General features: G+C 41.7%; 1 protein-coding gene and 1 long non-coding RNA gene across 12 annotated transcripts in view; both read right to left on the bottom strand.

Moving 5' to 3' along the window:
• The window catches only part of LOC110534594 (fibronectin), a 272,449-nt gene that overhangs the window by 235,765 nt on the left and 10,116 nt on the right, over nt 1-26,568 (bottom strand). For 10 of the 11 annotated variants that reach the window (XM_036934025.1, XM_036934023.1, XM_036934032.1 and 7 more), the window contains exons 2-5: nt 25,249-25,291; nt 24,799-25,065; nt 24,429-24,695; nt 18,729-18,998 (exon numbers count right to left, since the gene is read on the bottom strand). In XM_036934025.1, the coding sequence (XP_036789920.1) occupies nt 18,729-18,998; nt 24,429-24,695; nt 24,799-25,065; nt 25,249-25,291 (847 nt within the window). The remainder of the gene's footprint in view (nt 1-18,728; nt 18,999-24,428; nt 24,696-24,798; nt 25,066-25,248; nt 25,292-26,568) is intronic. The other variant, XM_036934026.1, reaches the window with a different exon arrangement.
• On the bottom strand, nt 13,749-16,713 carry LOC118936779. The gene is made up of 4 exons (XR_005034236.1): nt 16,662-16,713; nt 16,404-16,546; nt 15,418-15,509; nt 13,749-15,055 (listed from the first exon to the last, which is right to left on the bottom strand). It is a non-coding gene; the product is annotated as an uncharacterized LOC118936779 (long non-coding RNA).

Here is a 26,568-nt window from a genome sequence, read left to right as displayed (position 1 = left end):
GATGGGTTAGGGCAGTGTGGTGGCTATTGTCTGTGGACCTATTGGGACGGTAAGCAAATTGGAGTGGGTCTAGGGTGTCAGGTAGGGTGGAGGTGATATGATCCTTGACTAGTCTCTCAAAGCACTTCATGATGACGGAAGTGAGTGCTACAGGGCGGTAGTCGTTTACAGTGCCTTGCGAAAGTATTCGGCCCCCTTGAACTTTGCGACCTTTTGCCACATTTCAGGCTTCAAACATAAAGATATAAAACTGTATTTTTTTGTGAAGAATCAACAACAAGTGGGACACAATCATGAAGTGGAACGACATTTATTGGATATTTCAAACTTTTTTAACAAATCAAAAACTGAAAAATTGGGCGTGCAAAATTATTCAGCCCCCTTAAATTAATACTTTGTAGCGCCAACTTTTGCTGCGATTACAGCTGTAAGTCGCTTGGGGTATGTCTCTATCAGTTTTGCACATCGAGAGACTGAAATTTTTTCCCATTCCTCCTTGCAAAACAGCTCGAGCTCAGTGAGGTTGGATGGAGAGCATTTGTGAACAGCAGTTTTCAGTTATTTCCACAGATTCTCGATTGGATTCAGGTCTGGACTTTGACTTGGCCATTCTAACACCTGGATATGTTTATTTTTGAACCATTCCATTGTAGATTTTGCTTCATGTTTTGGATCATTGTCTTGTTGGAAGACAAATCTCCGTCCCAGTCTCAGGTCTTTTGCAGACTCCATCAGGTTTTCTTCCAGAATGGTCCTTTATTTGGCTCCATCCATCTTCCCATCAATTTTAACCATCTTCCCTGTCCCTGCTGAAGAAAAGCAGGCCCAAACCATGATGCTGCCACCACCATGTTTGACAGTGGGGATGGTGTGTTCAGGGTGATGAGCTGTGTTGCTTTTACGCCAAACATAACGTCTTGCATTGTTGCCAAAAAGTTCAATTTTGGTTTCATCTGACCAGAGCACCTTCTTCCACATGTTTGGTGTGTCTCCCAGGTGGCTTGTGGCAAACTTTAAACAACACTTTTTATGGATATCTTTAAGTAATGGCTTTCTTCTTGCCACTCTTCCATAAAGGCCAGATTTGTGCAATATACGACTGATTGTTGTCCTATGGACAGAGTCTCCCACCTCAGCTGTAGATCTCTGTAGTTCATCCAGAGTGATCATGGGCCTCTTGGCTGCATCTCTGATCAGTCTTCTCCTTGTATGAGCTGAAAGTTTAGAGGGACGGCCAGGTCTTGGTAGATTAGCAGTGGTCTGATACTCCTTCCATTTCAATATTATCGCTTGCACAGTGCTCCTTGGGATGTTTAAAGCTTGGGAAATCTTTTTGTATCCAAATCCGGCTTTAAGCTTCTTCACAACAGTATCTCGGACCTGCCTGGTGTGTTCCTTGTTCTTCATGATGCTCTCTGCGCTTTTAACGGACCTTTGAGACTATCACAGTGCAGGTGCATTTATACGGAGACTTGATTACACACAGGTGGATTGTATTTATCATCATTAGTCAACATTGGATCATTCAGAGATCCTCACTGAACTTCTGGAGAGAGTTTGCTGCACTGAAAGTAAAGGGGCTGAATAATATTGCACGCCCAATTTTTCAGTTTTTGATTTGTTAAAAAAGTTTGAAATATCCAATAAATGTCGTTCCACTTCATGATTGTGTCCCACTTGTTGTTGATTCTTCACAAAAAAATCCAGTTTTATATCTTTATGTTTGAAGCCTGAAATGTGGCAAAAGGTCGCAAAGTTCAAGGGGGCCGAATACTTTCGCAAGGCACTGTAGCTCAGTTACCTTAGCTTTCTTGGGAACAGGAACAATGGTGGCCCTCTTGAAGAATTTGGGAACAGCAAACTGGGATAAGGATTGTTGGAACACGTCCGTTAACACACCAGCCAGTTGCTCTGCGAATGCTCTGAGGACGCGGCTAGGGATGCCGTCTGGGCCGGCAGTGTACCATATCTGATCTCATAAATTGTTATTTTCATCTTTTTAATGACAAAATGTAGAAATGTACCCAGGAAGGTTGTGGGTGGTGGAGAACAGATCCCCTAATGCCGCGTTCAAAATACCTGGGAACTCGGAAATCTCCGACTTCAGGGCTTGCAAACTATCATGGATTACAAAGGGAAACCCAGCCGCGAGCTGTCCAATGACAACTAGACTCGATGCGAGCATAGACGGAATTTAGCTCTTCTGGTTGGCTCGCATCGAGTCTAGTAACACTGATCCATGCAAGCGCGCACTAGCCGATCCGGACGACTGTGTTCAAGTTCTTTGTAGACAGTGTGAGTAAGACTTTACTACCCATCCCGCAAGCGGGAGCGTAATCATAGCCTCAAACTAATTAGCATAACCCAGCGGACATAAATCTTCCTAGAAAATGTTCCTATTCATGAAAATCACAAATGAAATATATTGAGACACAGCTTAGCCTTTTGTTAATCACATGGTCATCTCAGATTTTTAAAATATGCTTTACAGCCAAATCAAATCAAATTTTATTTGTCACATACACATGGTTAGCAGATGTTAATGCGAGTGTAGCGAAATGCGCTAGACATTTGTGTAAGTTTATCATGGCATAATGCTATGGCTCTTCTGGCATCAGGCAACATTTTCACGAAAATAAGAAAAGCAATCAAATTAAATCATTTACCTTTGAAGAACTTCGGATGTTTTCACTCAGGAGACTCCCAATATTATTTTTGTAGGGAAAATAGCTCCGTTTGTTCTTCAGGTTTGGCTGAGAAATCGACCGGAAAATGCAGTCACTACAACGCCAAACTTTTTTCCAAATTAGCTCCATAATATCGACAGAAACATGGCAAACATTGTTTAGAATCAATCCTCAAGGTGTTTTTCACATTTATATTCGATAATATATCCGTCGGGACAATTGGTTTCTCATAAAGAAGCGATTGGAAAAATGGCTACTTGTGTACTTTATGCAAGATTTTCTGCCGGAGCCATCATGTGACCACTTGCTAAATGTGGTCCCTTACGGCTATTCTTCAACATAAATGCGTAAAAAGACGTCACAATGCTGTAGACACCTTGGGGAATACGTAGAAAATGTAAGCTCATTCGTAGCTCATTCACAGCCATATAAGGAGTCATTGGCATGAGGCGGTTTAAAAAAATGCGGCACTTTCTGATTGGATTTTTATCTGGGTTTCGCCTGTAACATCAGTTCTGTTGCACTCACAGACAATATCTTTGCAGTTTTGGAAACGTCAGAGTGTTTTCTATCCAAAGCTGTCAATTATATGCATAGTCGAGCATCTTGTCGTGACAAAATATCCTGTTTAAAACGGGAACGTTTTTTATCCAAAAATGAAAATACTGCCCTCTAGTTATAAAAGGTTAAACAGATTACCAGGACATGCACTGAACAGATGGCAAATGTCTTCACTGACATTTTCAACCTCGACCCTGACCCAGTCTGTGATACCCATGTTTCAAACAGACCACATTATTCCCTGTGCCCAAGAACACCAAGGCAACGTGAGAATGCTATTCATTGACTACATCTCAGTGTTCAACACCATAGTGCACTCAAAGCTCATCACCAAGTTAAGGACCCTGGGATAAAACACCTCCCTCTGCAACAGGATTCTGGACTTCCTGGCGGGCCACCCCAGGTGGTGGGGGTAGGCAACAACACATCCGCCATGCTGACCTTCAACACGGGGGCCCCTCAGGGGTGCGTGCTTAGTTCGCTCCTGAACTCCCTGTTCACCCACGACTGTGTGGCCGTGAACAACTCCAACACTATCATTAAGTTTGCAGTTTGCAGACAACATGATGGTGGTAGGCCTGATCACAGACTACGATAAAACAGGGAGGAGGTCAGAGACCTGGCTGTGTGGACAACAAATCAAATCCAAATCAAATTTAGTGGTCACATACACATTTTTAGCAGATGTTATTGCGGGTGTAGCAAAACTTGTTTCTGGCTCCAACAGTGCAGTAGTATCTAACAATTCACAACAATACACACAATACATACCAATCTAAAAGTAAAATAATGGAATTGAGGAATATTCAACAACTTCTCCCTCAACGTCAGCAAGACAAGGGACATGATCTTGGACTACAGGAAACGGAGGGCCCAGCATGCCCCCATCAACATCATTAGGGCTGTAGGGGAACAGGTCGAGAGCTTCAAGTTCCTTGGTGTCCACATCACTAAGGGATTGTCGTGGTCCACACACACCAACAGTCGTGAAGTGGGTACGACAATGCCTCTTCCTGCTGAGGAGGATGAAAATATTTGCATGGAACTTCAGGTCCTCAAGAATTTCTGCAGATGTACCATTGAGGGCATCTTGACTGGCTGTATCACCGCGTGTTATGGCAACTGCTTGGCATCTGACCTCTAGGCGCACAGAACATCAGCAGACCGTCTTCTGATCTGCATGTGGGGAAAGGGGATAGCTACTAAGGTAAACAACTGAATGCATTCTTCCGATTTTAACCCAACCCCTCTGAATCAGAGAGGTGCGGGGGGCTCCCTTACTCAACGTCCATGTCATCGGCACCCGGGGAGCAGATGATGTTGGGGTGTTAACTGCCTTTCGGTTACTGGCCCAATGCTCTTAACCGCTAGACTAGCCTTCATCCCTAGTGTGTTACTGGCCCAATGCTCTTAACCGCTAGACTAGCCGTCGTCCCTAGTGTGTTACTGGCCCAATGCTCTTAACCGCTAGACTAGCCTTCATCCCTAGTGTGTTACTGGCCCAATGCTCTTAACCGCTAGACTAGCCTTCATCCCTAGTGTGTTACTGGCCCAATGCTCTTAACCGCTAGACTAGCCGTCGTCCCTAGTGTGTTACTGGGTAAAAGACCAGCCAGGCTTTTGAGTATCCAAAGAGGAGAGAATTCAGGAACTTTTTTTCTTTCTACTCTTTGCAACAAAGAGAAAATGGCGCCAATAGCACAAAGGACATTTAAACACATCTTGACAATGTATTCATGTTGACATTATCCAAATTAAACAGAGTTGACCCTTTTCACACTATCATAATGACTTACTCAGACTCCAACCATACTATGTACAAACTGTCCTTCTAATATTCACTAGTGAAGTCACCATCATGAATTGTCAAATTAAAATATTTTTTAATTAAAAAAGTTAGTTAAAAGGGTTAAGTTCAGGGTCAGATGAAGGGTTAGCTAACAGAGTTAAGGTTAGGTTAAGGGGTTAAGGTTAAGGTTAGGGGAAGGGTTAGCTAAAAAGGTTAAGGTAAGGGTTAGCTAAAATGGTTAAGGTTAGGGTTAACTAAAATGGTTAGGGTTAGGTGAAGGGTTAGCTAACAGGGTTAAGGTTCGGGTCAGGGTTAGCTAAAAGGGTTAATTAAGGCTAGGGGAAGGGTTAGGGTTAGCTCAAATGTTTTGTGAAGGGTTAGCTAAAAGGGCTAAGGTTAGCGTCAGATGAAGGGTTAGCTAACAGAGTTAAGGTTAGGTGAAGGGTTAGCTAAATCCATTTAACCTTTACCCTTTTAGCTTACCCTTCCCCTGACCCTAACCTTAACCGTTTTAGCTAACCCTTCCCTTTACCATTTTAGCTAATCCTTCCCCTGACCTTAACCCTTTTAGCTAGCCCTTCCCCTGACCCTAACCTTAACCCTTTTAGTTAATCCTTCTCCTGACCCCAACCTTAACCCTTTTAGCTAACCCTTCCCCTGACCCTAACCTTAACCCTTTTAGTTAATCCTTCTCCTGACCCCAACCTTAACCCTTTTAGTTAATCCTTCCCCTGACCCTAACCTTTACCCTTTTAGTTAATCCTTCCCCTGACCCTAACCTTTACCCTTTTAGTTAATCCTTCTCCTGACCCTAACCCTTTTAGCTAGCCCTTCCCCTGACCCTAACCTTAACCCTTTTAGTTAATCCTTCTCCTGACCCCAACCTTAACCCTTTTAGTTAATCCTTCCCCTGACCCTAACCCTTTTAGCTAACCCTTCCCCTGACCCTAACCTTTACCCTTTTAGTTAATCCTTCCCCTGACCCTAACCCTTTTAGCTAACCCTTCCCCTGACCCTAACCTTTACCCTTTTAGTTAATCCTTCCCCTGACCCTAACCCTTTTAGCTAACCCTTCCCCTGACCCTAACCTTAACCCTTTTAGCTAACCCTTCCCCTGACCCTAACCTTTACCCTTTTAGTTAATCCTTCCCCTGACCCCAACCTTAACCCTTTTAGCTAACCCTTCCCCTGACCCTAACCTTAACCCTTTTAGCAAACCCTTTAAGCTAAACCTAACCTTATTAACATTTTAACCCAACATTCTGTAAAAGGGAAAAGTTCATCAAACACAAGCTACCACACCATTGAATCTGATAAATATTTCAGTCAAAACAAACAGTAACTCACTATTAATGTATAGTAAACTTACAATAGACAAACATGGCTATGATCCCAGTGTAGAAACTCTAGAGCGTATTATAAGATTTTGTTGAAGATAAATACACAATGCAGAGTTTGAGAGGATGAGAGGACTAAAAACTAAGAGTACTAATGGTCAATAGAGTACTAATGGTCAATATAGTACTAATGGTCAATAGGGAATTGTAAATAGGAGTTGGGTTTCAGTTCAACATCTGTTCAGAATCTGTGGAATGTTACTCCTGAACTCAGAGCCACGTTTTCATTGGTCTGTACATAAAGTCGGGAGCGGGATACTGGTGATTTGGCCATTGGCCAAGTTGTACTGCAAGGACTTCTGATTGGCCAACCCCAGGCTAGGGTGGGGGGTTATAAATGGCATCCTGTTCCTTTGTTCTTTGGGGAAAAGCTGAGGACAGGGGAGACTGAACATCTACCTCCCAGCATAACATCTTGATTTGTCCTCTCTGATTAAACCTGTTTTTCTCCCCCTGATTTGCTTTGGAGTTTGTGTTATTGAAGAATAACATAAATTGCTAACAGCATCTCCCACCACAGAAAATTTACTGAATCACAGAGTATTATAACATCAGATACTTGCGGCTTTTCTCTGGCTGTAAGGGATTAGTTGCTCTATTGATCATTAAGTTGTGGTTCCATCTGCTCCGTCCCCCAGAACCACAAACACATTCCAAAATAATCAGATAATGCATAAAATGATCATATCTGGTGAAATTAAGAAAATACATTTTACTACTGTCTTTGAGGGTGGAAACTGGATGAATCCAAATATCATATATTGGTTCGTAAATAAGACGAGGGCAACACAATGTACTGAGTGATCACACAATGTACTGGGTGATCACACAACGTACTGGGTGATCACACAATGTACTGGGTGATCACACAACGTACTGGGTGATCACACAATGTACTGAGTGATCACACAATGTAAGACTGAAGTTGTTTCATGTGTATTAAAGACCAAACGAGCCCACATTCTGTGTCAACATCAGGGTAGCCATTACCTTATTTGGACAAACAATTATGAACTAATAACTAATATACTACTGGAAGATATGTTCAGATATATGGTAACATGTGGTTAACTTGGGCTTATTCAGAAAGTGTGTGGGTGGTTGGAAACAGGCAGTATGAGGAACTAAAGTTCACAGTCAACTGAAAGTTCATGTTACAGAATACTGCATAGATTTTTCAATGTGAATATTTTATCCAACAGGAGTATTGTGTTGCTGGTTGGGCAGAGTTTTCACTTTTGGGACTATCCCATTGGTTCCTTTGTACTGGGTAAGCTTAGTAAAGAAGAAATATGAGCATTACCAGAGAGAGGTCAAAGACCAAACTGATCCTAGTTCAGCACTCTTACTCTGGGATGCTTTGTGAATACAGGTTCTGGTCATGTCCATGGATGGCACAATTCTAGTGGTCAATTCTGGTACTACTTTAACTTTACTGATAGAACTAATTTCTGTCTATTAACTAAAGTGTTTTTACTGTGCTATATTAACTAATAACTGACACCATTTAGAAGGAAAACACTGGAGTTACTATTAGTACATTACAATAATTAGTAATACAGTACACTTGACAAGTAAATTAGATACCTGGATCACAGTATATAGATGTATTTAATCAGTAGAATGAACACATGGAACACATGGAACATAATGGAAGCAAACATAGAACACTGCTGCATTTCAAATGGATTGATAGCTGTAAAAACTTGAAAAAGTTTTGAAATTAAAACAGTGTCTTGTTAAATTGTTATGTGCACACCATAGTGGTAAAATTGTAAATATGGTAAATAGATTTTTTTATAAACCCGTTTAGTACCTACTAGACCACAGTTCCACTTTCCTGGGCCTGATGAATGGCGAACAAACTCCACATAGCTCTGGTGTCTTTAAATACATCTTTCAATGTAGTTTTTAAAATTGTGTTACAAAAAAACAAGGAAGGGGTAACATTAAAGTATTGGAACATGAAGGACAAACAATACAGCATCAAGACACTATCAAACAAGTATCAGTCTTTCCACAACAGAGCCATCCTTATGTGTGAGGGTGTGTGTGCATGATAGTTATATAAAAAACCCAAACCCTCCAAGATCCCTCCCACAACCCCCCGGAATAAAAAATATAATAAATACAATGAATTCCATTCCCCACCCCCTAACCCCCCCAATGCACCAACAACCAAGAGAATGAACGAAAGAGAAAAAAGGAAAAGACAGAAGAAAACAGCAAAAAAATATATAACAAAATAATACATTTAAAACAAATGACATCAAGGACACCTAAAATCATAACAGCAATGCCAACTGTATGTATGTGTTCTTGTATGTGTTTATTTGAATGAGAGTGTGTGTATATGCATGTGTACAAACACCTGCACGGCATCAGCCTCAGGCAAACCGGCATTAGCTTAAAAACACTGCCACTGAGTGTCATTCCAATGTACTTTTTATTATGTTTAATTTAGACTTTTCTTTTTCCTTTATCTTCTGACCATCATTCTCTCTCTCACACGGCAACTCCACTCCCACTTGTCTCCAATTCTACATCCCAACCCTCAGCTTCCCTCAGCCCATCCCATCTATCTCTGCTGGCCACCCACTTCGTGTTTCTACGCAACACAAATCTTTCAATTATGCTATGATGTTTAACATACAATTTCAATCTATCTAATCGAATAGAATCAACAGATTTCGAGTTGAAGATAAACACTTCTACTAAGAGTATTAGTATATTAGTAATTGACTGACCTGGTCTCTCCAGATCTCAGTTTTCAAATTTTCAGCCATTCCTGAACATGAGACCAGAAACAGGCTACCTGAGGACAATACCAAAATTAATGGTCTATTGATTCTGTATCCTCACAACAAAATCTGCAGAGCTTTGATGACTTTATGCCTCAAATATTCAACATTTTGTTGGTGGCAAGAATTCTATATAATAATTGTTCTTGAATATTGCATTGTTTTATATATCAACTCATACATCCTGTACCATGGAATGGGTACATCAAAAATCTCTTCCCAAATATTTTGCAATCTGTATGGCACAGTTGTCAACATCCTGGTCCTCAAATGAAACTGGTATACTTTCCTATTTATGGTATTTTTATTCCTCCGCCAGTTTTGATCCTTCATATTGGGCAGACAGACCAGTTTCCTACTTCCTACTGCTGCCACCCACTTCCTCCATTTGGGGCAATGCTGTAATCAATTGGTTGTACTCTTGGATTGAGCAGAACTTCCCGTACAATTCTGATAACTCTATGAAGGACTTAAATTATATTGTAAATTGAAATGGTAGAGTTAAGAACAAAATACCCTTTTCAAACATCTTTCCCATAAATACAGGTATTTTATCAACCAGCACATTTGAGTTCAGCCATAATATTTGTTCTATCTTTTCAGGGGAATGAAACTGAAATTGTAGCCAGCTCTGCAATGCTTGTTTGAAAAAGACAGATATTTTGAAAAAAGTATCATTTTCAATTAATCGAAAATGAGACATGGCAATCTGCACAAAGGATGAGCTTTTCTTATTAATCTACTTGAGAACCATTTAGGGTTCAAATAAAACTTTTGAATGAGTGAAGCTTTTAGAGAGAGGTTTAGTGCTTTTATATTGAATAATCTCAACCCACCCAATTCATATTCATTATACAGATAGGCACGTTTTATTTTGTCCAGTTTAGCGTCCCAGATAAAGCAAAATATTTTTTGCTCGTATGATTTGAAAAACGACTCATCAGGAGTAGGCAGCACCATAAGTAAGTGAGTAAACTGAGATATGACTAAGGAGTTAATCTGGGCAATTTTTCCATAAATATACAGGTATTTACCTCTCTATGGTTGTAGGATCTTGTCTATTTTCCAAGTTTTCTATTGAAATTCATTGCAGAGAGCTTATTTCTATCTTTTGTGATATGAATACCGAGTATGTCTACTTCACCATCAGCACATTTTATAGGTAAGCTGCAGAGTAATGTAACAGTTCCAATACGCAATACACTTATCATAATTAGGTTTTAGTCCAGAGAGTACAGAAAAGTTATCTAGATCTTTAATGAGACATTGCAGGGATCTAGCTTGCGAACTTAACATAAAACTTGAGTCATGGGCATACATGGACACCTTTGTTTTTAAGCCTTGTATTTCTAATCCTCTAATGTTGTTATTGGATCTGATTATAATAGCTAGCATTTCGATGGCCATAACGAATAGATATGGTGACAGTGGACACCCTTGTTTAACAATTCAAAACTCTGAGAAGTATCCGATATTTACTACTTTACACCTGGGGTTGCTATACATTATTTTTACCCATTTTATAAGAGAATTACCGAAATTGAAAAAATTAGAAATAAATACCAGTCTTACTTTATCAAATGCCTTTTCAAAATCCGCTATAAATACCATCCCTGGCTTCTTATGTTTCATGATGTTCTATTATTTCTAGTAGTTGTTGTATATTATCTCCAATGTATCTTCCATGTAAAAAACCTGTCTGATCAGGATGAACAATACCTGGTAAAACCATTTTAATTCTGAGTGCTATGCATTTTGCTAGTATTTTTGCATCACACATTGAAGTGTAAGGGGCCTCCAGTTTTTTTAGATAGACTGGATGGTCTTTAAATTTGCCATCTCGGTCTTGTTTTAATAATAGAGAAATCAGACCTTCCTGCTGAGTACCTGACAGACTACCATTTATATAGGAGTAGTTAAAACAATCTAACAATGGAGCTTTTAGTATATCAAAAAATACTTTATATACCTCTACCGGTATGTCATCAAGCCCTAGGGTTTTTCCAGTCTGAAAGGATTTAATAGCCTCAAAAATGTCTTCCTCTGTAATTTGGCATTCGCACTGATCTTCCTGAATATTTGTTAATTTTCAATTTTTTATATTATTTGGAAAGAACTCCTTACCTTAATCTTCATTCAGTGGGAGAGGATGATAATGAAATGAGAACATCTGCCTAAAATAATTAGCTTCCTCTTAAAATATCATTCAGAGAATCATAAATGACTGTCTTCAGTAACGAGTTTCTGCAAATTCTTTTTGTTAGCGTTTCTATATTGAAGATTCATGAATAATTTTGTGAATTTTGATTTTTTTGTTATTTTTTTGGAATATATTACATTAGATTGTTCTTGAATAAGTTCTATTTGTTTTTCCTCTAACTTATTTTGCATCTCTGTAATATTGTTTTTATTGCCATCTACCTGTACTATTAGTTAATGGATTTCCCTTGTTAGTCTTGTCTCTTTAGCCAGAAACGGATTATTATTGATGAATATTGAATTAAATGACCCCTGGAGGTGTATTTAAAAGGTATCCCAAACAATAAGGAGATTTGCTGAACCTATATTAAACTGGAAAAATTCAGTTATAAATTACTTTGTCTTAGTTATAAGTTTCCAATATCCCCATCCACGTGGAACATCTATAAGAGTTATGTGAATGCCAATTAGATGATAATCCGATCGCATTCTGTCTCCTATTAAAACCTTTTTAACCTTTGGTACAAGAGAGAAAGAGACAAGAAAGTAGTCAAGACGACTAGCTTGATTAAGTCTCCTCCATGTATATCTCCCTAGGTTGGGTTTTTTTAGTCTCCAAATATCCACTATTTCTAATGTGTCCATAATATTTGTGATTTCCTTAAGGGCACGGTGATGAAAGTTTGTAGAATGATTACCTTTAAGGTCCGTTATGGTACTTAACACTGTGTTATAGTTTCCTACCATAATGATTAGATCATTTGTTGCCTGTAAATTCAATAAATTGGTATAAATGTTTTTCGAAGAAGTGTGGATTTGGACCATATAGATTAATGAGCCAAATCTCTCTCATCCACTTTCATATTCAAAAGGATCCACCTTGGGAATCATTCCTGATTATTTGCACATTCAGACCAACATTTTTGTTAATTAGGGTTAGGGAGGGTTTGGCAGGCAGGGACATCCTTGTCTCATCTCACACTAGCGACTCCTGTTGCGGGCCGGGCGCAGTACACGCTGACCAGGTCGCCAGGTGTACGGTGTTTCCTCCGACACATTGGTGCGGCTGGCTTCCGGGTTGGATGTGCATGGTGTCAAGAAGCAGTGCGGCTATGTTGGGTTATGTTTCAGAGGACGCATGGCTCTCGACCTTTGCATCTCCCGAGTCCGTATGGGAGTTGCAGCGATGAGACAAGACTGTAACTACTACCAATTGGATACCATGAAATCAGGGAGAAAAAAGGGGGTAAAATAAAAAATAAATACAATTACTTCATTCTTTTTTCCCATTCCTTTTCCCACGCAACTTCATCTAAAGATGTAGAGTGAGTTTCCTGTAAACAGTATATATTATATTCCTTTTCTTTTAGCCATGTAAAGACTGATCCTCTTATTTTATGATCTGCCAAACTGTTACAATTATAACTAGCTTTACTTATTTCACCCCTTACCATAATTCGATACAATTCTCAGGCTATATTGACCAGAATTAGTGCTTGTAAAGTTACTGCCATCAGAGGTATTATGAAGGTCAAAACTAGAGCTTTCAAATGTCTGATATTTAGAATTCAAGAAATAGGTTCTAGCAATATGTGTTTTATTCCCTTGCCTGTTTGCCTGTGAGCCAATGCCACAGATGTTAGAAAATTGAGACAAATTATGTGTGTAGCAAATCTGAGTAGGTTGATGTGTATGATATTGGATATAATTTAATGAGAGTGTGTACGATGTCTGTATAAGAGTAAGACTATAATGTGTGATGTCCAAATAAATAACAACTCTGCCAATTTGCATGTTTGAGTGTCTATGTGTGTAACATGTAGTGCGTATGGCCTTAATATTCATAATTCTAATCCATATCGTATCACAATCATAGTTGCATCATAATTACCTTTAAAATCATTGAAAAACACATCCCAGCATTTCCATAGCGATTGACGTTTCACATGATCATGAAAGAGACCTTGCATTAATCTAGAGACGGCTTCACTACAGTACAAATGTATTCCATACAATATGTTATTATTCCTCAATACCCATATTCTGATATCTTCCCCTTGCTTGTTGTAAACATATATAAACTTGTTGACATATACATAAAAAAGACAAAAACACATTAAATTATAAAACAGTTCTCGACAATAGAAAAGAGTGAGAGAAGAGAGCGAGATCACGTGTGTGTGTGTGTATAAGTTTATGTGTAAGCAAGCATGTAGTTGAGTACATGTGTGTTCACATCCACTTCATAATGTTCAGATATTTTTACAGTTCCCATACCTTCTTTTATGTTACCTGAAGTCCCAGAAGAATTTAGTACAGCCACAGTGTGATGGAGCTGTCTCGGAATAGCTGTCCATCTATAAAGAGTTTGTCCACAATGATAAAGGCACGCTTACCCTTCTCCCTTTGTTGCCTCTGTACCGGATACAGTCTCTTACGACGTTCGTTTAACTCTTTTGGAAATTGGTCATTGAGACCGAATTTGGTCCCTTTTAAGCTCTGCTTTTGATGAGCTCCTTTTGTTGGTGTTTTCAAATTTTGCGATGATCGGTCGGGGACCCTTGGTCTTGTCGCTTCCAGCTCCAAGTATGTGTACTCGGTGGAAAGCCGCCTTGTTTAGTCTCTATAGGAAGTTAAGGCGGATTGCATGAATTCTCTGATTGCGCCCCCTGGATTATTGGATGCGTCCTCAGGAATACCAGAAAAAAAGGATTTTCACACAATACGACTTTGTGTTTAGTAGCGTCTCCTTCATCACCCTGTTTTCCCTGAGTAGACAATCCATGTTGGAATCGTGTATTTTTACCTTGGCTGTGAGTGTCTTGTTTCTCTTCGGAGAGTGAGAATTTCACTCTGGCTGAACTCTCAGCCCTGCTGCCTCCTCACACAACTTTTCCAATGTGGCATGTATTCCAGCCAGAGCACTAGCCTCTACCTCAATGGTAAGTAAATCGTACGTGTCTGTAGGTTCAATTCTTTTATTTTTTTATTGTCGGATTAAAGTCATTTTGTGAAGTGGTCGGATCTTTCCACGAAGGAGTAGGTTGTTCCTCCATAGCGTAAAGCTGTTGGTACTCGTAGATTTCCCTCAGGATCTCCTTCGTATCCAGATTGGCTCTTTACTGCAACCAGTTGTTTTACAAAAAGATAACAATGAGTCTTTCCCACGACGACGACAGGTGTCTGTAGTACAGCCAGTTAGCACTCGCGGAATCCACGCAAAAATGGAACCCAAACTTACAGTCCCAGCCGTAAAGGCTAACCGCGTCGTGGAATCCTTAGCAACAATGGAACCCAAACTTACAGTCCCAGCCGTAAAGGCTAACCGCGTCGTGGAATCCTTAGCAACAAAACTTTAGTTTTTAATAAGAATCGATTTAAAGAAAAATACTTCATATAAACAACAAACCGAGTGTAGGACAATGTTCTGTTGTGCGCTCCTTCAATGTACATTTGCTACTATAATTAGACTACAGTGTGAACGGTTTTTCACACACCCAGTGGTTTGGAGTAGTACATGGTGCAACCTTCCAACTCTTCAATGGGTCTGATGCCGTCTGTGGGATCTCAACACAACTCATCTCGTCATTCAAGTTATTAGGTTCCCCTTCCATCCAATAGCTATAAACAACACGGAGAATCAGAGTTAAAAATCATCCAATACAACATAGAGCATCAGACAGTTAACCTAGTCCCCAGGCTCAGTTGTTACCATTCTACATAGAGAATCAGACAGATAACCTAGTCCCCAGGCTCAGTTGTTACCATTCTACATAGAGAATCAGACAGATAACCTAGTCCCCAGGCTCAGATGTTACCATTCTACAGAGAGAATCAGACAGTTAACCTAGTCCCCAGGCTCAGTTGTTACCATTCTACAGAGAGGGAGAGAGAGAGCTGGCTGAGGACGAGATTATCAGACTGTGAAAAGTCATTTATTACAACAGAAAAGTGTAAAAGTCCTCCAGAACCACTTCACTCACGTAGGTTTAAATGGTGTTTTGCCAACCCACTCCCAGATTCCATCTTCTTTATATTTACCAATCCAGACATTCTTAAATCCATGGATAAATATCTATAATAGAATTTTAGAAGAAAAACAATGGCCATCATTTAATCTCCACAGCAGAGAAACACTTTTACATTTTATAAATAAGAGTAGTAGTAGCCTAATAGTAGTAGTAGTATAATGTAGTCGTTCTGGTCACTAGAAATACAAGGGGATTTAGAATGTTTGAAAAAGGTCCCTTCCTCATGATGCTCGAGGGGAAGCGTGCTCAGACCACAGCAGTTCACAGTGCTCTATCAAGCATGGAGAGTACTTGATGGGAACAGCCCATAGCCCTAACCTTAACATAACCATTTGAGTTGTATCTGTTTCAACCCTGTAACAAGGAATTTGTTAAGTTCATTTTTTAAGTATCCCTATATTTCTGTTATTACGGGGCTATCACTCAGTCAAGAATGTGCCTGCGCAGGGAGTCTTGTGGTTGATGGACCTAGAGTGGAATGGCTACCTTGTAGTGTGTTCATACGGTATAGTAAACTGGAAACTTGTTGTTGTGTCATTTCCAGTAACAGAATTAACCCTGTAGCCACGCGGAATTAACCCTGTAGCCACGCGGAATTAACCCTGTAGCCACGCGGAATTAACCCTGTAGCCACGTAGAATTAACCCTGTAGCCAGGCAGAATGAATGCGTACAAACTAGACTTTCATCCAGATTAGGTTGAATTTCAAAGTGAAACTATTAGATCAAGTTGCAGCCTCAGCTACTTTACTGTAGTATAATTACAGATATCATCTCAAGCAAACCTGCTTTTCTGACAGGAAGTATATTTTATAAATTGACAGTGACATGAACATTGGTGATACAACTGGTTAAACGTGTTGAATACTAGTCAGAGAAGTAGAGAATAATAATATTGCAGCAGTAGTATTATAGTATTAATAATGTAGTATCTATTACCTGTTCTTCTCTGCTGTTTATAATAACCAACTCTCCTCCCATTGTTCTGCACTCCTTCTGACCGCCCTCAGCTGAGTCCATTGTGGAGGAGACATAATAACAGCTGGTGCCAAACTTCCACCATCCATCCAGACAGGGTTTCTCTGAGATAAACACATCAGAACAGCAGGCATTTCAAGTCTACAAATATATTAAATATCTTCTAAGTATGAAATAAAATGATACTTCTAAATTTAGAAAATTAAAGGCCGCACTCACCATAGAACCTAAGCCTGGTCTGTAACTGGTCTCTCTCAGTGGTCCTTGTCTTGTCTGAGAATTAAGAAAATAAAAGACTGGTCTCACCATATGACATAAGCCTGGTTTTTAACTGGTATCTCTCTGCATCTGTAAAAGTCAATCAAAATGTGTAACAGTCAAAACATTGACTACAATTATTATTATTATTTTATTCACTTACAGGAATCCAACAGGCCAATGATGACAGCCAGTAGAACAAACACTGCAGCAACTGTGGAGGTTCTCTTCCGCCACTGAAAATGTTCTGAATAACAAGTTATTAACTCTTACTTCTACCCCCTCCTTTTTCGAACATTCTGTTAAAAATTTTCAGCGTCCTGCTACTCATGCCAGGAATATAGTATATGCATATGATTAGTATGTGTGGATAGAAAACACTCTGAAGTTTCTAAAACTGGTTAAATCACGGCTGTGACTATAACAGATTGTGTGTTTCATTGAAAAACGCAAGAAAAACTGCTCTCTGAAAGCTAAAAATAATTTCCATAAGTCACTTTCATGAGTTGTTAAAAGAGGACAAAATTTAATATCGACCTGCATGCAATTCATACAAATTCCACACGATGTCGCCATTGTCGTCATTTTAAATTGAATTTATTGTTGGAAAATCCAACTATCTGGCTTCCGTTTCTTCCAGTCTCCACCAGGACGCTGTAAATGTGGACATTGGCAGCCATTGATTTGCAGACGAGGAGCTATTGAATATACATCGCCCTGTAATCATTTTGATAGATTATAAACGTTTACTAATACCTAAAGTTGGATTACAAAAGGATTTCGAAGTGTTTTGTGAAAGTTTATCGTCGACTTTTTTAATTTTAAAAAATGACGCAGCGTTTAAAAACGATGTTTTTTTCTGAATAACACAGCTTCCATAGAAAGCTATTTTGGGTATATATGGACCGATTTAAACGAAAAAAAGACCCAATAGTGATGTTTATGGGGCATATAGGAGTGCCAAGAAAGAAGCTCGTCAAAGGTAATGAATGTTTTATATTTTATTTCTGCGTTTTGTGCTGCGTCGGATAAGCAGAGTCTTTGTTTACGTCGCATTCAGGCATTTTGAGGTGGTGCATGCTATCAGATAATAGCCTCTCATGCTTTCGCCGAAAAGCATTTTAAAAATCTGACTTGTTGGCTAGGTTCACAACGAGTGTAGCTTTAATTCAATACCCTGCTTGTGAATTTTGATCAAGGTTTGAGTTTTAACGAGTACATTTAGCATTTAGCGTAGTGCATTTGCATTTCCAGGTGCCTACTTGAGACATATGCGTCTCAAGTAGAATCAAGAAGTTAAAGTCAGATCTTTGGTAATGTGGTAATGTGTTTTACTGTATCAGTGTTTTATTTGAGCTGGATTCTGCAGGAACAGGATCCGGCACCTCTCAGTTTTGGACTGATGGATTCCAGAACCTATTTGGTCTGATCCGCTACCTTTCTTGGCGTGAAAAATATTTGTTTCTGTTTACAATGTAAAAATCTGAATTAAAGTGCTCAAAGTTAATTTGAGTTTCCTCAATATTAACAGAGGACACTGTAGGTAGGGGTTACGTAGAGACAGGCAGCCTCAATATTAACAGAGGGTACTGTAGGTAGGGGTAAGGCAGAGGCGGGTTGCCTTGAGGTTATAGTGTTGGGCCAGAAACCGAAAGGTTGCAGGTTTGAATACCGGAGCGGACAAGGTGAAAAATATGTTGTGCCTTTGAACAAGGCACTTCATCCTAATTGCTCCAGGAGCGTTGTACGTTGGAGACATTGTGATCATTGTCAAGAAGTCACACCCTTCCCACTGGAGTTAGAAGTTTAGAGTGAGAAAGTATAGACTATATAGAAATAATTAAATCATGAAATGATGAGGATTTCTATCCTCTAACAGGAGGAAAAGTAGAATAGTAGTCAAATATAATGTACCTTCACTTCTCATGCTGACACATCCATTATGATTAGTTAAGTCATTTTGATAACTAGTTCAAATGTAATAACCCTTGACACCAAACATAATACTTAAGTATGGTACTTCCTTACCTGTGGTGAGGGTTGTTGACACCAGTTGACTTTGCTTTCCATTTTCCAGCACAGTGCAGACAGTAACAGAGTACTGAGTACCACCTTGCAGGTCAGAGATAGTGATGCTGTGTGAAGATGTGGTAGTGATGTGTGGTTCTGTCCCTGGACAGTGGTAGGAGATCTGGTAATGATGTTGGGTTTGGTCCAATCCTGGTGGCTGGTTCCAGCTAACAGCAGCTGATCTGGTCTCCACTAAGTCAACAGTCAGCTGGTCTGGAGCAGGAAGTACTAACGGAAAATACATTGTCAGGGCTACAGTTTAACTCCAGAAATAAACTGCAGGAAGAAAAGTAGAATAGTAGACAAAGTAGAAAAGGCTGCCTGCAATTCCTTTAGATATGGGAAGAAACAAGCTATATTCATTTAGTAACGGTGCTGTCCTGCTGTCAGATTTTTGCCACACCAAAGAAAAATAAATATAAATGAAAAGAATGTTGTAATTATAAATCCTCTCCTGTATGACAGAGTGACCATTTCGTCAACACGAAAGAGAGGAGGATGGCCTTGGTGTTTCTCTACAGAGTCAACACGTCTTTCTACTTGCACGAACGCGCACGCAAACACACATAAATCAGAACCATGGACAGCCACATCATATTCAGCTTATGTTGATTGGACTAAATTGTTTTTTAGTACCTTTTTTTTGAGACTGTATAGTGGAGCCGGCTGGTTGATACTAAACAAAGGTGATTAGATGATGTTGAAATGGAGATGGAATACAGGAGGCCACTCCTGTTTTATTTTTGACTTGTGGTAACTCGTGGTTATAAATCAATAGTTGTTTAGTCGTCTGAAAACGTCGGAAAAATTACTGGCTTGATACTGTAGGTCATGTAACTGTTTGATACATGCAATGTGCTTTGTGGACTTCACCAGACTCTTTACGCAACGCCTGCTCAATGTCTGCGTCCAGCTCCCACACGACCGGTGCTACCAGGCAGGAAGCCAGGAGTATGGGAGTCTGATCCATGGGCCGCTCCTCTGTGTCATACAGCCGGGACAGTGCGCCTGCCTTCATATTCTGGGAACCTCGTCTGTAGGACAGGGTAAACCCAAAACGGGTAAAGAACATGGCCCACCTTGCCTGACGAGGATTCAATCTCCTCGCTGCCCGGATGTACTCCATGTTGCGGTGGTCAGTCCAGATGAGGAAAGGGTGTTTAGACCCCTCAAGCCAATGTCTCCACGCCTTCAACGCTTTAACCACAGCCAACAGCTCCCGGTCCCCCACATCATAGTTACGCTCCGTTGGGCTGAGCTTCTTCGAGAAGAAAGCACAGGGGCGGTGTTTCGGTGGCGTGCCTGAGCGCTGAGAGAGCACGGCTCCTATCTCAGCATCGGATGTGTCCACCGCCAATACGAACGCCAAAGAGGGATCCGGATGGGCCAGCACGGGAGCAGAGGTAAACTGAGCTCTTAGGTGCCCAAAAGCCCTGTTCGCCTCAACCGACCACTGCAGACGTACAGGACCCCCTTCAGGAGTGAGGTAATGGGAGCAGCCACCTGGCCAAAACCCCGGATAAATCTCCGTTAGTAATTGGCAAACCCTAAAAATCGCTGCACCTCCTTTACCGTGGTGGGAGTCGGCCAATTATGCACGGCTGAAATGCGGTCACTCTCTATCTCCACCGCTGATGTGGAAATGCGATACCCTAGGAAGGAGATGGCCTGCTGAAAGAACAGGCATTTCTCAGCCTTGACGTACAGGTCATGCTCCAACAGTCGTTCAAGTACCCTGCGCAGCAAGGACACATGCTCAGCGCGTGTAGTGGAGTATATCAGAATGTCATCGATATACACCACTACACCTTCCCTGAAAATCTCATCTACAAAGGATTGGAAGACTGATGGAGCATTTATCAACCCGTATGGCATGACGAGGTACTCATAATGCCCTGAGGTGATACTAAACGCCGTCTTCCACTTGTCTCCTTCCCAGATACACACCAAGTTGTACGCGCTCCTGAGATACAGTTTAGTGAAGTGCGTCCCGTGCATTGACTCAATCGCCGTGGCGATAAGAAGTAGAGGGTAACTGTACCTCACCGTGATTTGATTGAGACCTCGATAATCAATGCACGGACGCAGACCTCCATCCTTCTTCTTCACAAAAAAGAAACTTGAGAAGGCAGGTGAAGTGGAGGACAGAATGTACCCCTGACGCAGGGATTCAGAGACATTTGTCTCCATAGCCAGCGTCTCCGCTTGCGACAGGGGATACACCTGACTCCTGAGAAGTGCAGCATCTACCAGGAGATTTATCGCACAATCCCCCAGTCGATGGGGTGGTAATTTAGTTGTGTTCTTTTTACAGAAGGTGAGAGCCAAATCGGCATATTCTGGGGGGGTGCGCAGGGTGGAGACCTGGTCGGTACTTTCCACTGTTGTAGCATCAACCAAAACTCCTCGCGAGAGCCCTCTGTTGCCATGAAATGGTGGGGTCAAGACGAGCTAACCAGGGAAGGCCTAGTACCAAGGGAAACGCAGGAGAGTCAATGAGGAAGAGACTGATTCTCTCCTCGTGACCCCCCGCGTCACCATGGCCAGGTAGATAGTGGCTTCCCTGATTACGTCCGCGGGTGACCAGCAGGTTATCCAACCAGATGGACAGATCCACCAGTTGGTCAAAAGTGATGGTGGCATCCCTGCAGGCCAACTCCCGTCACACGTCCTCGCGCAGGCTGCATCGGTAGTGGTCGATAAGGGCCCTGTCGTTCCATCCCGCTCCGGCGGACAAGGTCCAGAATTCCAGGGCGAACTCCTGGGCGCTCCTCGTTCCCTGTCTCAAGTGGAAGAGCTGTGAACTCCTCGAAGTGGTCCAACGCTGTGTCTCCTTCTCCCCACACGGCGGTTGCCCACTCCACCTCTCCCCGAGAGGCACGAGACACCCTCTCCTTTCCTGAGGGAGCTGGGTGAATGGTGGCCAGGTCGAGGTCCAGCTGTAATAGGAACCCTTGGCACCTTGCTGCCGTCCCATCATACTCCCTGGGAAGGGAGAGACACATGCCACTGGACTGGATCCAGGAGGGACAGGTAGAGGTAACCCCGGTTGCGCTGGTCAAGGTGCTGGAGAGACTTCCTGTCTCTCCCAGCGGTCCATGGGCTGTACAACGCGATCCATCATGGCACCGAGATGTTGTAGCATTGCCGAGTGCTCTCGGACACGTTCCTCAACTCCTCGGACCGGGGTACCTGCTCCTGCTGACTCCATGGGTGGTGTGATATTCTGTCAGGTGTGTGCGTACTGGTAGCGAAGTGAGGTGCAGGAGAGCAGAGAGTTGTGAACAGGCGCACACTTTATTGAGGCAGGAGAAACCAACACACGGATGCAACTGTGTCAAAACCTCCAGCCAATTGGCAAAAGTGCAAAACGCGCAAACAGTCACAATAATTATCTACAAACAAATAAACCTCGTGAAACAACATGGAATAATACGAACACCAGTCTATCTAAAGGGATGAATGAGAATATTTACATATAAGTACGTGAATGTGCGATGGCTGAGTGGCATATGCAAGGTGCAGTAGATGGTATAAAATACAGTATATACATGTGATATGAGTAATTTAAGATATGTAAACATTATTAAAGTGGCATTATTAAAGTGGCATTATTTAAAGTGCCATTGTTTAAAGTGACTAGTGATCCATTTATAAAAGTGTCCAGTGATTGGGTCTCAATGTGTGCAGCAGCCTCTATGAGTTAGTGATGGCTGTTTAGCAGTCTGATGGCCTTGAGATAGAAGCTGATTCTCAATCTCTCGGTCCCAGCTTTGATGCACCTGTACTGACCTCGCCTTCTGTATGATAACGGGGTGAAGAGACAGTGGCTCGGGTGGTTGTTGTACTTGATTATCTTTTTGGCCTTCCTGTGACATTGGGTGCTGTAGGTGTCATGGAGGGCAGATAGTTTGCCCCCAGTGATGCACTGTGCAGACCTCGCTACCCTCTAGAGAGCCCTGCGGTTGAGGGCGGTGCAGTTGCCGTACCAGGCTGTGATACAGCCTGACAGGATGCTCTCAATTGTGCACCTGTAAAAGTTTGTCAGCGCTGTTGCGCCTTCTTCACCACACTGTCTGTGTGGGTGGACCATTCTAGTTTGTCTATGATGTGTACGCCCTGGAACTTAAAATGTTCCACCTTCTCCACTACTGTCCCTACAATGTAGATAGGGGGGTGCTCCCTCTGCTGTTTCTTGAAGTCCAAGATCATCTCCTTTCTTTTCCTGTTTTCCTTGAGTGAGAGGTTATTTTCCTGACACCACACTGAGTGCCCTCACCTCCTCCCTGTTGGCTGTCTCGTAATTGTTGGTGATCAAGCACACTACTGATGTGTCGTCTGCAAACTTGATGATTGAGTTGGAGGCGTGCATGGCCACGCAATCGTGCGTGAACTGGGAGTACAGGAGAGGGCTGAGCACGCACCCTTGTGGAGCCCCAGTGTTGAGGGTCAGCGAAGTGGAGATGTTTCCTACATTCACCACCTGGGCCATCAGGAAGTCCAGCACCCAGTTGCACAGGGCGGGGTTGAGACCCAGGGTCTCAAGCTTAATGATGAGTTTGGAGGGTACTATGGTGTTGAAGACTGAGCTATAGTCAATGAACAGCATTCTTACATAGGTATTATTTTTGTCCAGATGGAATAGGGCAGTGTGCAGTGTGCAGTCGATTGCGTCATCTGTGGGTGGTATGCAAACTGAAGTGGGTCTAGGGTGGCGGTGATATGATTCTTGACTAGTTTCTCAAAGCACTTCATGATGACAGAAGTGAGTGCTACGTGGCAGTAGTCCTTTAGTTCAGTTATCTTTGCCTTCTTGGGTACAGGAACAATGGTAGCCATCTTGAAGCATGTGGGGACAGCAGACTGGAATAGGGAGCGATTGAAAATGTCTGTAAACACACCAGCCAGCTGGTCTGCGCATGTTCAGAAGACGTGGCTAGGGATGCCGTCTGGGCCAGCAGCCTTGCGAGGGTTAACACGTTTAAATGTCTTACATCAGCCACTGAGAAGGAGAGGGGTATGACGATGACGACGCAGTCTTTTGTAATCATAATTGTGAGTGTATGAGAACCCCAAAAAGTTATTTTGTTTAGAAGTAATAAAAACTTAAATCTAGGCTATGCTGAATGGGTGCAGATAGAGATGTCTTTCTTACTGCCGCCAAGAGTTGAGGGTGAAAAGGGATCTAGAGGCTATGTACCAAAGACATCTTGACATGTATTTATGTTTTACGTTTTTCTGCCGTGCAGGCTATGTATGGCGGCAAAATCATTATTTTAATTCAGTTTTATTTTGGGGGGCTTGGGCTCATATAGGCCTATACATAAACTCTTATGCTCATGGGTGTTTTGAATGAATCATCACCTTAGAAAGCACTGTTCATTTTGTTGTGTTTGACTTTGAACAACATCCACAACTAGTCTACCTTAAATTTGAACCCAACTCTTTTTTTTTAAAGAAAATTGAATCCCTTAAACATTTAATCAAATGTTTATAGCCTTACAGATGGAAAAGTAGAATAAATCCAGGGCTTTTGATGTGGGAAGAAATAAGCTAGAAACTGAACAAAATGAACAAAACTTGTATTTGTAATGTAACACAATTGTTGTAGTTACTGGTAAAGAGACAATGAGCTGTAATTGGGGGAAGATCTCTTACTAGTGCAGACTGTTGTAGAGACAGGTTCACTCTGTTCCCCATTGCTCAGCACAGTTGCAACACTAACAGTGTACTCGGTGCCAGGATGCAGGTTTGAGAAGGTTTTGTGGCAGTCGTCAGTAACAGCTGCGAGAGGGTCTGTTCCTGGGATGCAGTTGGATATGAAGAAGCGCTGTGGGACTTTCTCCATCCCTTCAGCCTTGGACCAATGGAGAGTGAAGGAGGTCTCTTCCAAATGGTCTATCTTTAAATCTCTGGGTGGGACCACTGGAACAAAAACCAAGATTTGTTTAGAAAGAGAGTCCAAAAATGTCTCATGGAATGAATTAAATATGTAGTCTGAATAAAAACACAAGTTAGCCTACTGTACCTGTGGATAGGGATGCTGAGACCCATCTGCTTCGTCTTCCATCTTCTCCCTCTGTAGCCATGTTGAACTGGTACTTTTCATCAGGTTTGAGACTGCTTATTTCAAGATGATGCCCACCTTTCACTCTTGTTGAGCTTGTTTCACCGTCACACCCCCAGGTCACTCTGAATGTCTGTGGTCCTGTCAGCCCCTGAGGAGAACTCCAGCTCAGAGACACAGAATCTAATGTCAGCAACAGGACCTGGAAGTCACCAGGAGGGGGCAGCACTGGTGGAGGAATAATGAGAGAGAGTGAAACCAGACTTTATTGAAAATTATATAAACAAACGTGTATTATTTATCCCAGCAGTTAAGGGACAACATTTGATATCTTAGTAAATGTATCCTCTTAAATGTAGATTTAAATTAAATACTTTTGTTTGTCAGTTTATTCTGGGTTTCCATACCTACCATCATCTGAGGACAGCATTGTGTGCTGGTCGCCGTAACAACTCTTAAAGTGTGGGAACAAAATAAAAATCAGTCATTACTTTAAAAACATAGAAATTGTTACGTTGAAAAATGTCAAACAGATATTTAAACAGAGTCCGACGAGCCCAACGTGAAGGACATACTGCTTTCCCGGGAAATCCCTTCCATTTGCGTGAAGAGAAGAAAAGAATAGGAGGTCGGGCTGCCTTCTGAGAATTCGTAGGCGATCTAATAATCCCCCACTGCCATCCGTTCTATTGGCTAACGTGAAATCATTGGAAAATAAAATCAATGACTTACGAGCAAGATTAAACTACCAACGGGACATTAAAAACTGTAATATCTTATCCTTCACCGAGTCGTGGCTGAATGACGACATAATTAACATACAGCTGGTGGGTTATACACTGTATCAGCAGGTTAGAACAGCGGCGTGTTGGTAAGACAAGGGGTGGCGGTCTATGTATATTTGTAAACAAAAGTGGGTGCACGATATCTAAGGAAGTCTCAAGGTTTTGCTCGCCTGAGGTAGAGTATCTCATGATAAGCTGAAGACCACACTATCTGTATTTTTCGAAGATGTCTACATACCACCACAGACTGATGCTGGCACTAAGACCGCACTCAATGAGCTGTATACCGCGACAAGCAAACAGGAAAACGCTCATCCAGAGGCAGCGCACCTAGTGGCCGGGGACTTTAATGCAGGGAAACTTAAATCCGTTTTACTGAATTTATTTCAGCATGTTAAATGTGCAACCAGAGGGAAACAACACTCTAGACCACCTTTACTCTACACACAGAGATGCGTACAAAGTTCTCCCTCGCCCACCATTTGGCAAATCTGACCATAATTCTATCCTTTTGATTACTGCTTACAAGCAAAAATTAAAGCAGGAAGAACCAGTGACTCAGTCAATAAAAAAAGTGGTCAGGTGAAAAAGATGCTAAGCTACAGGACTGTTTTGCTAGCACAGACTGGAATATGTTCCAGGATTCTTCAGATGGCATTGAGGAGTACACCACATCAGTCATTGGCTTCATCAATAAGTGCATTGATGACGTCGTCCCCACAGTGACTGTTTGTACATACCCCAACCAGAAGCAATGGATTACAGGCAACATCCGCATTGAGCTAAAGGCTAGAGCTGCCGCTTTCAAGGGACTCTCACCTGGAAGCTTATAAGAAATCCTGCTATGCCCTCCGACGAACCATCACACATGCAACGGGTCAAAACAGGGCTAAGATCGAATCGTACCACACCGGCTCCGACGCTCGTCGGATGTGGCAAGGCTAGC

Source organism: Oncorhynchus mykiss, chromosome 10 (genome assembly GCF_013265735.2).
Source record: "Oncorhynchus mykiss isolate Arlee chromosome 10, USDA_OmykA_1.1, whole genome shotgun sequence".
NCBI classification, from domain to species: Eukaryota; Metazoa; Chordata; class Actinopteri; order Salmoniformes; family Salmonidae; genus Oncorhynchus; species Oncorhynchus mykiss.
The sequence above is the reverse complement of the archived record's forward strand: the minus strand, read 5'-3'. Positions and strand labels throughout refer to the sequence as shown.